The following is a 14,313-nucleotide window of genomic DNA, read 5'->3' as shown; positions in this document are numbered from 1 at the left end:
TCTCACGAATCCTCACGAATCCTAAAATTTGTCAATTCCTGGCGATTCGTGGGATTCGTGGTCTGTGTGAAATAGGGCCTTAACAAAGAGAGCACGAAACGTTTTATGAGTTACTGGATCCAATTCTTAAGTATAAAAATGAAATTCAAATCGACAGCCCTAATTCAAAGCACCACGAGATGTCTCTGTAGCGAGACAAGTCGGGTTCCTTTTTACATGGGTCTTGACCAAAGGCGGGGAGGAAATGCTCAGAGCAAAATGAGATATTATTCGTATCTAGTAGGTGGCTTAATCAATGGAAGTGATTCACTGCATATATTTCAGGGTCCGCTTACACATAAAAGGCCTCTCGAAAGAACTTATGAAAGAGAGAGGATCACGATCAGAAACGAAAGGAAGAGAGAGTGAAAGAAACAGGGCCGAGACGGAGACGGACTTATTCATCTAGAAACATTGCGTCACTTCAAAGTACTGCCTGTATACAAGGCAGCATACAGACTCATTTTATTTTATGCGACACAGATTAAATCACAAAGATATGACTTACATATACCTCATACCAGTATATTGTAATTAATTAATTAATAAATCAGAGAGCGCACATCCCCGACTTGGTAGGTAAATTTTCATTATCATTTTAATAATAATTTAATAAATCAATAATTAAAATTATTGATTTATTAAATTATTATTATGTTTTTTGATAATCTCGATTTCATTTTGTTAATTATTTATTCAAAATAATTATAAATTAATTCAATACACATTTACTGAAGTATTAATTTAGTAACAAATTGATCAACCTATAAATTGACTGATAAATCAACTAAAACCTGACCAATTTCTGACCTATCAGGAACATTAGATTAAAATCTCTTCCTGCATAATGTTACTTACAGACAAACCGATTTATTAATTACTTAATCGATTAACAAATAGACCCGCACTTAAAATTAACCGTTTGTTACTTGCCCCCCCCTCCTAACAGTTTCTAAAAATCCTCAAAATCCAATTACGCATGCGCAGTAGTTCAGTTGGGGGGTGGGATGGGTCGGGGTGGTTGTTTGGTTGTTTGTCCTATGCCCTACCCCCCTTACCCACCCACACCCCTGTGTTCAACACAATACACAGAGATGTCAGCCAATTATTATAATAAAAGATGAAGCCTTGGACACGTGCATATAGTCATAATTAAGATTTAATGAATGAATATACACTTGTCCCCCTTTGAGGGCGTTAAACTAAATTGAACACGGTCATAAACATAAAGCCCAGGCGGTGTACATAGTGCGGTTTTAATAACAACACCCTTGCCACACTAAATAATATTTAATTCCACGCACTTGCATGTAGGTCTTATATTCTATTTTAAAATTAAAAAGGGAAAAATATTAAATTGCCCCGAAACTGAAATCGGAAACTGAACGCGGAAGACCCAGTCAATGCAATGTTTTAAAGCCCTCGCTTCATTTTTGTCATCTATATTTATCTATGATAAGCATATCACTTCCCGGTTTCATTAACACTTTCAAGAGGCTCACTAGTGGTTTATTGTTAGTGTCATCGGTCTCATGATACAAACCGAAACAGAAAACAATACTCAATGGACATATAATCTGTCAGTTGCCTATTTTGAATTCTGTTTTCTGTTAAAAGACGAAAGAAAAGACGCAGTGCCCCCTCCCCACCTTCCCCCTCCCACCTCATTAATTTTTTTCACTCATTCGTTTTTTTTTTTACCTGTTCGCCACAGTGTGCAGAGGTCATTCACAGAACATTGATAGCTACAATAGCAAACGCGTGATAACTAAGTAAAACCAATAATAATAATAATAATAATAATAATAATAATAATAACAAATATGATAATAATGACGATGATGCCTTACAGCTTTTAATATTATAATATTGTGACCAATTTTCTAAACATTTAAAGGTAACTGAACTTATTAAATGCCAGGGCATTTCACATTAAGCGTTTGTTTAACCACATAGAAATAGTAATAGATCTGATTGCCGTTCCATAAACCCTCAAGCCATTATTACTGACGAGGCAGATCCCTTTGAGATCCCTTTAAGACGTAAACCAGGTAAACATCCCCAACGCCGTTGAGTATATTACCTCACTCAGTACCTGTATTGGCAGGGGCGGATCCAATCTTATCTGAAGAGGAGGTCCACGGATGAGAAGCCGATCCCCCCCCCTCCTCGGGGTGGGGTCTGGGACCCACTGAAGGGCCCCAAAAATTTTGGTATTTTAGAGGGCGAACGGTGCCATTTGGTACGGTTTAGAACTATGATTCAGCTAGTCAAAATGTAAATTTCAAAAGGGGACACAAATCGAAGGTTGGGTCAGGACTCCCCTGACACCCCCCCCCCCTTCTAAAGCCGCCACTGGATCCACCAGTATAAGATACTTTATAAAGTCCAGGACGTGCAACAAGCACCACTGATAATCTATTGTTTGATAAGGTATACTGAGAAGAAATTTTATTTGTCATAATTATGTTTTAATATAGTATACCAATACAATATTATTCTGCGTATCTTACAGGGATTTGTACATTAGAAGGGGAATCCCCTTCTTGTTCCTTGGCCAGATGGCGTATTTGATTGGCTGCCTCGTTTTCAATGATAAACAAGGAAGTAGAGAGCCGCTTACATATATGCGGTGTATGCGGTTAGGTTGCATTACGTGCCAGGACGACGGATTTGTGTCAACACGCGAAACAATCTGGGTCTTGTGACATAACCAAAAGCTCAAGGGACACTAAAGACTTGTAAAAGGAGCATGAAAGTGGAAACAAGTGAGTATTAGTGTGTTATCTAGAACGCTGGCGTTTCAAGCCCCCCGTCGTTGTACTACGCTGGCCTAGGCTGTACATGTACGGGTACTATACTACTGTTATATTCTATGCGTTGGGTCATATCTGGCTGACCTAGATAATATCACGGCTCGTGCAATGATAACCTTACCACTACCTCAACCCCCACCAATGGTGGATCCAGACTTTGACCAGAGGTGGTGGCTGTGGTGGGATGGTTGGGGTGGGGTGGTTTGTGGTTTGGGGTGGGGGTGGGGTGGGGCGGAAGGGGGGAAGCACGAGGATATCAAAACGACATTTGCCTCCATTTGTTGTGGAATATGAATACTGGACAAGAAGTATTATAGTATAATTTAGGACATGGGGATGGGAATTTTTGATTTAGCTTATACCTTTTATTTATTTATTTATTTATTTATTTATTTATTTATTTATTTGGGGTAGCAGTGTTCGGTAACTGTACGGTGTCTGGTGGCGTTGGGTGTGGGGTGGGATCGTAATTGACCCCCCCCCCCCCCCCCCCCCCCCCCCCCCCCAGGAGATACACATAATGTCATTCAAACTGTAAAAGAGCAAGGTATTATATGTAAGTAAGATAATACATTTAAGATAATGTAGCCTTTAATGAATTTTAAACTTAAAGCGATAACCCACAAGTTTAAGCCGTGTCTCATGACCCATTAGTTGAACGTAAGTATCTACTGACAAAATAAAGTTCATGCTATATTTGAAAGGTGCATTTAAAGCTGGTAGTTCTAAGGGTGAATCAGGTGGGCGTGTCGAACAGGTTAGGCATGTTTTACGCTTCATGAGAGCAGACAAGTGCCAAAATAAAAAAAAAAAATTATAAAATCATTTTCAGCAAACATGCAATATGCATTAGTAATACATTATTTTCACGAGCTGTGAAAATGATACATATTTTTTCATTTAGTCAAGAGCATGCTTGAAATACTTTTTAAGTATAATAAATTACTAATATACATTTCGAAAATAAATGCCACAGCTAGCTGTCTAGGAGACACTTCTTTTAATACGACGGATGTACTAGTGCGATATTCGTTATATTATCGTGGTGGTTTATTTACTGGGTTGGTTTTATCTCACATAGGGCAACAATAAATAAAGCTACGATGGCGTTTTCCTTGATTCCATTAAGGAGCAGGATTGGAAGGAAATCTTATTTGCCCAGTAAAGACGAGGACAAACTTATTATAATGTTAAGGACACGGGATGAAAAATTGCTTGGTTTTATCTCATTATACTTATTTATTGAAGGGTAAGGATTGTAAGGGTAAGGATAATCCATTTCAGTGCGCTTTACAGGTATTAATATAAAATTTAAGAACATTTAAAAACTATGACGATACAAACTTAGTTTATAAGTTGAAAAATAAATAAAAAGATAAGTCCTTTGAGCGACTTCAAAACTGTCATAATCACTTCCAGCTGCTACGTGCAGTTAAATGGCGCTTTATTTTATAGTTTTGGGTCATAAACAGTACCTCCCCTCCGAAACTGAAGATGGTGAGGGAGGCACCCACTGCGTATCTGAGATCCGCAACTGATGTATAGTGCAACCTGCATGAAGCATGTAGAAGGTGGTGCATTTTTTCAAAAAAAAAAAAAAAATGATACGCTTTTCATGTGACATGGGACACAACACCCACTGTTTAAGCAGCTTCTTCGCGCGTCGAACAATGCACGATATTAACGTACCAGTGACTTCCAATTGTGCATTTAAACCTATTCTTTATTAAGTCCGTCGTCTCCACCGCAAACACGTGACCCTCAGCACGGAATAAATCAGTCTTTATACTGCAATACAGGGACTTAATGTCTTTTTGATTGACGTGTATTTTTTTTTGTGTGTGTGTGTGTGATAGTGGCAAATATGTTTCTTCAATAATTATGATCATGTGTTAGTGAACAGACTGACGTGCATTAGGTCCAAAATTAACTAAACTCAAGACTTAGAGACAAATTATTCTTACGGTATCATATTAAATAATTAAAAAAGCTAAGAAGAGGAATAAAACATAGGGTAAGAATAAATAAAAATAGAAGTAAAAATTAAATAAAAATGAAAAAAACCCAGGCAGTAAAGACAATAACCTATTTGTAAGCAGAGAACGCCGCCTTTATAATCAAATACAAAACGGGAGTGTTCAAAAAGGCGTAAGAATTTTTTTTGACTTGGTTGTCAACCAGTCCTTGTGTACTGCTGGTGCAGTTGACCGCGATTAATTGAAAATAAGACCCACCCAGACATAATAAGGGACGTTGAAGGACACTCCTTCCAGTCTTGGACATAATAACAAATTTTGTCCATGTTCCATGTAAGGTCGCTGCCCATATGACTGTGAGGATATAGTGTTAAGGTCCCGGATATCAAGGAGTGCCACGTCCATGTTATACAAGGACGGTGTTCGTGAACCACATTTTAGCCGTTAATTGGCGTGGAGGAAGCAGCACCTCGAATTTCTGCGTAGGTAAAAAGGTTTCCTTTCGCGTGTGAAACTGAACAGCTATTGGGTTTATCATGAGAAATGCACATTTAAAAAAAATCCATATGATTTGTTTTTATTTAGTGGAAACCCGAAGACTTAATATGCTGCTGTGACTGAAACGAAGTATTGATATAAATCACCGGCGACTAGGAAGCACTCATTTCGGCACGTATTTCTTCCTTGTAGCTTACATTATTTTGTAGTTTCTCTTTATCTTGTACAGAGGACGTACTCTAATAAATAATGTCAATAGCGGATAAGGCATCCCTTACAAAAGGAGCGAGGAAATGTCCCTCGGGTTTGATTTGACCATGTAACACAGTTGGCATAACACCAAAAATATTTATTTTTAGAGATAATAATGGCATTGGAAGTGGATTTTATTTTGTAGATACTGCACTCATGTGAGCTTATTGAAATAGGTAACTGAGGCAGAATGTCTCCTTTCTTCAATTTCACAACTAGAGTGAACTGAAAGCATGAGAAAATGATAAGGCATTAGGCATGTAGGTGTCCCCTTTGTGAATTGAAAAAAAAATCACGTTTTATTGTGTTTACTTTGCTGTAAACAAATTATTAATAACTATACATGTCACTTTCTTTGATTCCTGTTTCTTTATTTGATACTACTGCTTATTGATCCTAAATTGTTTTTCATTTGCTTCCCCCCCCCCCCCAAAAAAAAAAAAAAAATGTAAAGGACAGAAAGGAACTGATTTCGTCGGATAATCGCACATGTTTTAATGTGTCGCTTTTGTTGTCTTACGTGAAGCTAATAACTAAATTTATCATATACTACGCCAATCTTTAACGCAGCTTGTTAAAGGTCAAATAACAAGAACGTTTTTCTAAAGTTTCGAACTTTGACTCATTGAATTTAAAAACAATGATCATCAGAAATGCTTACATTTAAACACCTAAAGGATATCTAGAAATCTGACCAGTACCTGGTATAAGTAGGTGCACATGGGAATGTTTTCACAACCAAAACGAAATAACTGTTCAGTCCACCAGGATTTGATTACAGTTCTATCCATATTGCACTCAAAGCAACAGAGGGAGTCACCTTTTTTATTACTTGCCATTTTTTCCTTTGGGTTAAGTTTTTTTTTTATTAAATTTATTGTTTTAAATGTGTCTCGTTGGTGGTCAGAAAAAAATCAATAAGTGAATAGATAGATAGATAGGTAGATAGAGAGATAGAAAGATGAAATAGGCAGAGGAGAATAAATTGTGATATTTCAAAATCTGAGTTATAGATAGGTAGACAGAGAGATAGAAAGATGAAATAGGCAGAGCAAAATAAATTGTGATATTTCAAAATCTGAGTTATGCAACATGAACAGATAGGTATAATAAAAAAAGTTTAATTTCTAAATAGCGCAGAATTTCAGTTCAGAATAAATAAATAAATAAATAAATAAATAAATATTTCCAAAATTTAGTTCCTTTACTATATATATATATATATATATATATATATATATATATATATATATATATATATATATATATATTCTCTCACAGAAATAGCTAAGCCTGAGCTGCATGACGCATGAGTTGGGGAGAAAGCGAGAATAATGTATTAAAATGCGGACAGCGCGTGATATGTAGCAGCTGTGGATCCTCGCCAGCAAGGCATTCACGCTGTCTCCACGTGGTCTTGATTCCAGACGAATTTATATACATACATTGTACATAGACATATGAACAGCAGGGGGAGAAGGACTGGGGGTGGGGGTTTACCCCTCCCCACTTTCTTTTCAACCACATCAGTCAGAAGTGCAGGGGTATGAGGGGGTAGAGGAAATTATTTCTTCCCATCGCCAATTATTCTTTTGAATCTGAAATTTAGTTGCTTTCGGTTGCTTTAATTTCTGACATTTATTCCTTAATGCAAAGAGACCTGACACAGCAAACTGAAGCCATGGTTTCATTTTGACCTCCTCGGCATCCCCTCCCACCCCACCCCCTCTTACCCGGGGGCACCTTGGCTTGGATTAAAAAAATTGTTTTGCATCAAATTGCAATTACTTCAAGGCCCAAAAAATATTTTCTCGCTGAAAATAATATTTCAGAAGGAAGTAATTAAGAAATGCATTTAATTCACAAAGTATTCTTGTTGTGCTACCATTTTATATCCCAGTGACTAATATCGAATGGAACAATCTTACAGCTCAGAAGCACATATGTGATTTTTTTTTATTTACATGTGGTTGCTTGATTAATAGTAACTGCATATTTGCCTGTAAAGTTCTGGGTTTATCTATTTATTGAATCAATGGAGTAAAATTGCAAGTTTTGCACTAAATATGCAGAACCATGTAACTCGATAGTAAGCCTTTTTTTAAAGCATATAAGGTAATTTTATTAAGACCCAGAATACAGGTAACATTCAAAAACTATTTTTCAAATTAACCGTTTTTATTTGTGACTTTGCCATAGTAACTTGCAAAATCAAATCCTGAAACTGTAACATAAAAAAGAAACTTCTTTGATGTGATTAGTCCCTATGCTGAGAAACCCCAATTTCTATCAGTATCGGGATATCAAATTTTTATCGTGCAATTTACTGAGTTCCTAAAAATGTGATTTCCTTTTGCTTAAGGCTTGTTGTTTTCTATTGGGATATTATACATGTAATGCATAGTTTTGTTTATTAACCAATTATCAACTGTTAAAAGCAAAATTTTTCTTTCAGACATAAACAATGACTGAAGTAAGCTCAATGTGGGTAAGAGCCTGGCCGAAGTACGCCGTCGGTAAGTCTTTCTCCGATTATCTTATCAAAAAGGTAATCCTGCTCTAGTATTGAAAGCAAGTTAATGTATTTTTTATTTCTTACTTACTTATTTATTTATTTATTTACTTATTTATTTATTTTTGTAAAAGTATAAAATTAAATGCTATATAATGTTCCAAAACCATCTACCCTGAATTACCTTTTATTTGTTGCCTCTTTCTTTATATCGTGTTAATGTATGCACACTTAAGATTAGATTAGATTAGACAACACAGGGAACAGAAAAACGATGGACACATTCTTGGCATAAACGAATACCGTAATTTAGGAACTTCTAAATACTGTACTCGTTTTGAGTCTCTTCGCAGTACGATTTGAATTTTTAAAAATAACTTTTTAAAAATGAGTATGAATAAAATGCAAGGCTGCATACACTCGAATGCATTTTACCCGTAAGTAAATCATTATTAATCATTTATCCTCTATCCGAAATGAAAATATTTTCTGTCATATTTTAGATCACAACCACTTTGATCGTATGCTTGTGACGCGGCTGAAGTATATGCTGGCCAACATCACCAAAGTCAAGATTCCAAAACACATTTCAGTTCTGAATTTCACGCTGCCAACATGGCTATCAAGCCGTAAAATGGGAAAACTTCCTGACAACTGGAGACTAATAAATTCCCGCCTTTACGAGCTGGAAATGGGCCCATTTGACCTTAGGAAAGGAATACAAATACAGGAGTTGTCGAGTCTCCCTTTCACGATTACAGCAGACGAGGACTCAATCGTGGAAGACTTTACGGGAGAACAATTTACTTTCTGTGGGGCGAGTAAGGACAAACTTCTGGCATATACACCAGAGCTGAAGTTTTATCTTTTCAACTTGGAAAAAAGGACCGTGTGTCAGGTTTTACAATGGCGGCCAAAGGCGTCACCATGGTTACACCACGCCGCCGCTAACTTCCGGTGCGTGAGTAACGACAATGGGAACTTCATGGTGATCACTGGCCCGTCCGAATGCACGGGTCACACGCGCGAGATGGAGAGACTCTTCATGCTGGTCTGTACGACGAAACTTCTGAACTGTGAGACCATGGAATACACGGTAAGTTGATATTGAAGCTCTAACCTTTTTTATGCATGCAGGGTCAAGTGGTAAATGAGAAAACATGTGCAAAGCTACTTTTTCCTCCACTCTTCTTTACAGGGACAACTGTTTTTGTTTACAGGGACAACTGTTTTTGTTAACAAATTTATAATGTGCCCCCTGAAATTTTTAATGTAGTTTAAATGGAAGCACATAATAATAATAATAATAATAATAATAATAATAATAATAATAATAACGTCTTTTATGCTCGATATGAAATTTTATATGAAGGTTTATTAAATATGATTCTCTAACTGACTTAAACATCCATGTAAACACAATTTTAATGATGCTTATTCAAACGAATTCGAAACTCCGATGTACCGGTACTTAAGTATGCTTTAGGTATTTTATTTAGATCTAAACCACCAGGATATATGGTTAATGCATTGTTGTATTGTGTTTCTTTTAACAAGACTATTTCACATATTTTTGTTCCAGAATTTGACGTTTCCCACCACCGGTTGGCCAGCCGCCATTGCCGTTGATCCCCGGCCCGGAAACGAGCACATTATAACGTACGTCGAGGCTAAGAGCAATGCGCCGGTGATAGACTTCGAGAGTATAATAAACCACGGCCCGCTTAAACAATACGACGTACTGAAACAAGAAGTGACGTTGACCTACGAAGAGCCAGGCTTCAATGCGATGTCAGTGCTTTTAAAATACTCCCCCGATGGAGATCTGATACTAACACTGGACTACAACCGGGACTTTCAAGATTACCCGAGTAAGAAGGACCATGTGCTCATTTTCCGATCTGACGTGCTACTTCCGCTTTGTAAGATCGAGTTCCGGAAGCCGGTGCTTCCGGGTCCGCGGCTCCTGGCGCCGTTCTTGGACCAGGCTATCATACAGGAGCACGAGACCCTAAAAACCTACCAGGAGATAGCACTGAACTTGTTCCCAATGGTTTCCAACGATGGCCGCACCGTCGCCTTGCTTTACCTTAAGACTAACGATAGAGATCACATGGACAATGCGGTAGTGCGCAACTACGTGCTTCCCCCTGTAATGAGAACCTTAAAGGCTCTCTGTCGAACTGTGATTCTCCGCAAATTTACCAGGCGGAATTTGCAAAAACTCCCCTTACCTCGTGAATTGATCAACTATCTCCAGTGCACGACGAGACCGATCAATCCCGGGCCAGTTTTCCAACGACGTTTTGATTGGCAGGAATATCAAACAAGAGTAGAAAGTGAAAAACAGCAGTCTGATATATCACCGGCTGACACTACTCCACTAATAACATAGGTCGAATTCTCAGTTGAGTTGTGACTTTACATAAGTCTTTTGTATGTAGGAGCGTTTTGTCTCTGTGCTCGCACATGTGTGCGTACACATGTATACGCTCCATAGCCGAAATTTCTATAGTAGTCATTTTTCATATTCCTCATTAACTTCAGTATACATGCAGCCACTCCCAAAGTATCAATTGTCTTTTAGCATGATGGACTGAATGCGAAGGTCATCAGCGATAATGTTAATAAGATAGGAAACCAAATATACTGAAAGGTTTCCATTTTTCGAGAAGGACTTTGACCTGGCATGGCTTTGAATACTCGAGTCAAGGTCGCTTAAAGTTAATTACTAATCATCGGTGTCAGTAGATTCGTCTCTTCAGGTCAGTTCTTATATTTGACGTCACTGAATGCCGAATGCAAAGATCTTGAGGTATTACTTCTTTTTATTTTTCCATTGTATTAATTGTTGCATTTTATATTTGGGGTCTCTTTGTCAGCATGTATATGCTTGTCTTTTTTTCTGTTTAATTTTACCCAGTTATGTAGTATTATTTTCTTTCTTATTAATATACGTTGCTTTTTTTCTGTTATATTTTTATGGGCTTGGTATATACTGTTTTTGTGAATATTTAGACATATCAACGGCGTGGACAGGTAAAAAGTTAAACAGAAACGTTACACGTAGTCCGATTTTTTTTTTTTTTTTTTTTTTGCTATTTACCAAAATATCCTGATCAAAAAGGAAGCTTGTTGTTTAGCATAGGTCTACTTATTACAGTTTTAACTATTGTAGACTGCAGTAGGTGGCTTGTTACAAGGAAATAGAGTCCCAAAATACCGTTATTTAGTGACTTTTAATGCGCGTTTTTCAACTTTTGCCATAGGGCGTACATCAAGTCACGTACTTAGAGGAAACCGCAAATTTATGTTTTACGGAACTGGGAAGTGACCTGCATGTTAGGTCTGTGAATGTTTAAGGTGTTAAGAATAGATTTGGGCACAGCTGGAGCTTTGAAAACTTCGCTTAAAAAAGAAAACTGACGTATAACGACATGAGGCGGTAATGGTTTGTTTCGTGGTGATATCCGTAACTAAAGACTTTGAACCTCGCTTGTCACTCAACTCAACTTGTGTTTAATTGCCCTGGGGAGAAAATGAACCATGCCTTCGTAAAACTGTTTTTTTTAGTGATTGCTTGTAGTGAATGTTAAATTTGATGGAAAAAAAAAAAGTAAGAGACTAAATACTTTTTTCATCTACCGCTTTAGGCATGGGGTTGCGACCCATCATCACGGGGAACTGATCATCCACGAGTGAGCCATGAAACTTGAAAGCAGAAAAAAAAATGAGACGCTGAAACCCTTATTTATTGACTCTAATGTCCATACAACAGGAAGACCTATTATATAAAGCAATAAGCAATACAGGTCTCACTAGAAACAGTAGATAATTTTGTATTAAGTGTATTGTTAGTAGAGTTTGTTACCTTAATTATGATATTTGTGTTGTCTGAGAGAAGAACACATTACAATGTATGAAATACTATAAAACAAGTGGTGTTTTGAATCACATTATGTCGCTTCATTTTATAATCGTACGTGTGATATTAGCTGTTTGTTCTTCATACGAGTACATGATATTTATAAATCACATGATTTCTGCGTAGAAAAAATAATTCCAAAAATAACGGAATAAATTTATTTGTCAACTCATTATTTGATCTTTGTAAATGTCTCAGCATGTTTTATCTTGGACGTTTTATTCGTCCATATTTTGTATATAAGTAAATCATATAAAGTAGAACAATACAAATGTACTATTACTTACGTGGGGTGCGTATATTTACTAGAGATGAAAAGATGGAAAGGTAGAAGCAGGCTGCCTGTTTCTAGTACTTATTATGAAAATATAAAGATGTTTTCATACAGACATGTGTACAAGGCAACACTGAATACTAGCCATCAATGAATGCATACAGAGTTTGTAAATACAAAAATATAGAGGAAGAATATAAATGTAACACAACTTGAATTTATGAAAAGTAACCTGTTTGTCACACATATACAGTATTTAACATACTCAGGGTGTTATGGATAAACGCCCCCTCGCAATGGTAATAAAAATATGTTATAACTATTTTATAGCCAGCTTTCCCGTTAATAATAAATAAAGAAAGAAAGAAATGAAAAATGAATAGTCTAGTGCATTTATCAGTCAGTTGCAAAATAGAATATAGATAACGCGATATATTTGTGCGGCGTGAAAAATGTTAATGGGATGGCGCGCTCTGATGGCGCGCTCTAGGACAATTATTCAAACTAAAAAGAACAGTCAAATCTATGAGGATGGCTTAAAGAAATATGATCAACTTGTGAACTGTGGTGTATATGAGGCACATGATTGGTCTGGTAGAACAATACAAGACACCCTAGAGAGAAGGAAGTACCGGTAAAATAACACGTAGGAAGGGAAATCACACGGCCAACATGTTGATCGAGACATTTACTGCAAAAAAAAAAAGAAAAAAGCTTCACAAACAGGACATTTTCAAGTTCTTCAGGAAATTTGGAAATGATAAAACATAGAATTCGTAGAAGAGAAAAAGAGCTTTATTGAGAAAGAAAAATGATATTTCCTGATGTTGTGCCGTTGGAAAAAGTCGTTTTTCCCTTCTGTTTAAATATTGACCTCGCGTTCTGTCATTATGCAATAGAAAACGATTTTATATCCGGGAATTTGCTGTGTGATAAAACTATCAGTTTGTTTTGCCTTTATGTTGAAATAAACCACGTTTTTTGGTTGGAATTTCATCAGTTTTTAACCGTTGTCATTTTAAAATATTTCTTTAAACATGTCCATATTGCAGATACATGTATGCACTGTTTGTCACACATAAAATTAATTAATATTAATATATTTATTTTAAAACTCTGACTGTGAAATAAATTTACCTGTGACAAATACACTATACTTACATGTCATCTAAGTATAACTGGGATGGCTATGTTAAAGTAAGTCGTGTCAGAACTTCAGTAACCCAAAATATGGAGTTTTACAGAGTGGTCGGTCTCCACTCACCCCGTAGTCTGGAAAACTCGCCTGTGACAATGTATTAATTTTTTAGTGTATCTACCAGGTATAGCTTCGTAGAGAGAGAGATAACAATTACGTCAGACGGAAATAGTTTTAGAGAATAGTTTCATGAATTAGAGGTATATCTGTGAATATCTAGTGAAAAATCCATATCTGACTCTGGTAGGGCGCAGTCAGTTTATACAAAAAAAAAAAAAAAATCGTACATCCGCTCTGTGCGACATCTGGGGGCTGGTAATGACAGCCTGGAAAGCAGACGATCTTCAAAGCAGCAGTAACACAACAAGGTGAGTAATCATCCTACAATTACATGTCGTTGAAATGTATAAGTAATTATTCTATTATTACATGCATTTTGCGTCCAGTGAAATTGTCATTCTAGTAGAAGCTATTGTCCTGTCCCCGTGTAATTAACCTTTTATACTTGGCCTACTTTAACTTAGCTTTGTATTATTTAGGTGTCCGAACCAAGCATAACACTGTGGTCATTCTACATGTATGCTACGCTGCCTTGCACAGCGATCGTGGTCGTCTCGGCTTCAGAGCGAGCTTTTTGTAAACTTATGCGTTTTGATAACTCGCAGGATGTTAAAACAGCATTAACCCACTAAATCGGAATAGTGTAATAGAGTGGTGTCAAGGGAAGTATTCGTCACCTGATGTGAATACATCATTGCACTAGTAAGGATAAAGTATACTGCAGGTGGGTATCACACTAGGACTATCAAAACTCCGAGAGGGG

General features: G+C 36.8%; 1 protein-coding gene across 1 annotated transcript; it reads left to right on the top strand.

Moving 5' to 3' along the window:
- Positions 1 to 2,595: 2,595 nt before the first annotated feature.
- On the top strand, positions 2,596 to 12,191 carry LOC106172069 (uncharacterized). The gene is made up of 4 exons (XM_013552662.2): positions 2,596 to 2,807; positions 8,037 to 8,097; positions 8,597 to 9,189; positions 9,676 to 12,191. The coding sequence occupies exons 2-4, from the start codon at positions 8,046 to 8,048 to the stop codon at positions 10,486 to 10,488; spliced, it is 1,458 nt and encodes a 485-aa protein (XP_013408116.2). The 5' UTR covers positions 2,596 to 2,807; positions 8,037 to 8,045; the 3' UTR covers positions 10,489 to 12,191.
- The last annotated feature ends 2,122 nt before the right edge of the window (positions 12,192 to 14,313 follow it).

Source organism: Lingula anatina, chromosome 5, assembly GCF_051362555.1.
Source record: "Lingula anatina isolate TDL-2025a chromosome 5, LinAna3.0, whole genome shotgun sequence".
Lineage (NCBI taxonomy): Eukaryota > Metazoa > Brachiopoda > Lingulata > Lingulida > Lingulidae > Lingula > Lingula anatina.
Note: the sequence above shows the minus strand (reverse complement) of the source record. Positions and strands in the feature narration are given on the sequence as shown.

What these genes read in the sequence shown, in the direction of transcription:
- LOC106172069 (XM_013552662.2), top strand. Translation starts at nt 8,046, where the DNA reads ATGACTGAAGTAAGCTCAATGTGGGTAAGAGCCTGGCCGAAGTACGCC. An exon ending in CTGGCCGAAGTACGCCGTCG is followed by an intron (nt 8,098 to 8,596) that starts GTAAGTCTTTCT and finishes GTCATATTTTAG; the next exon opens with ATCACAACCACTTTGATCGT. An exon ending in GTGAGACCATGGAATACACG is followed by an intron (nt 9,190 to 9,675) that starts GTAAGTTGATAT and finishes TTTTTGTTCCAG; the next exon opens with AATTTGACGTTTCCCACCAC.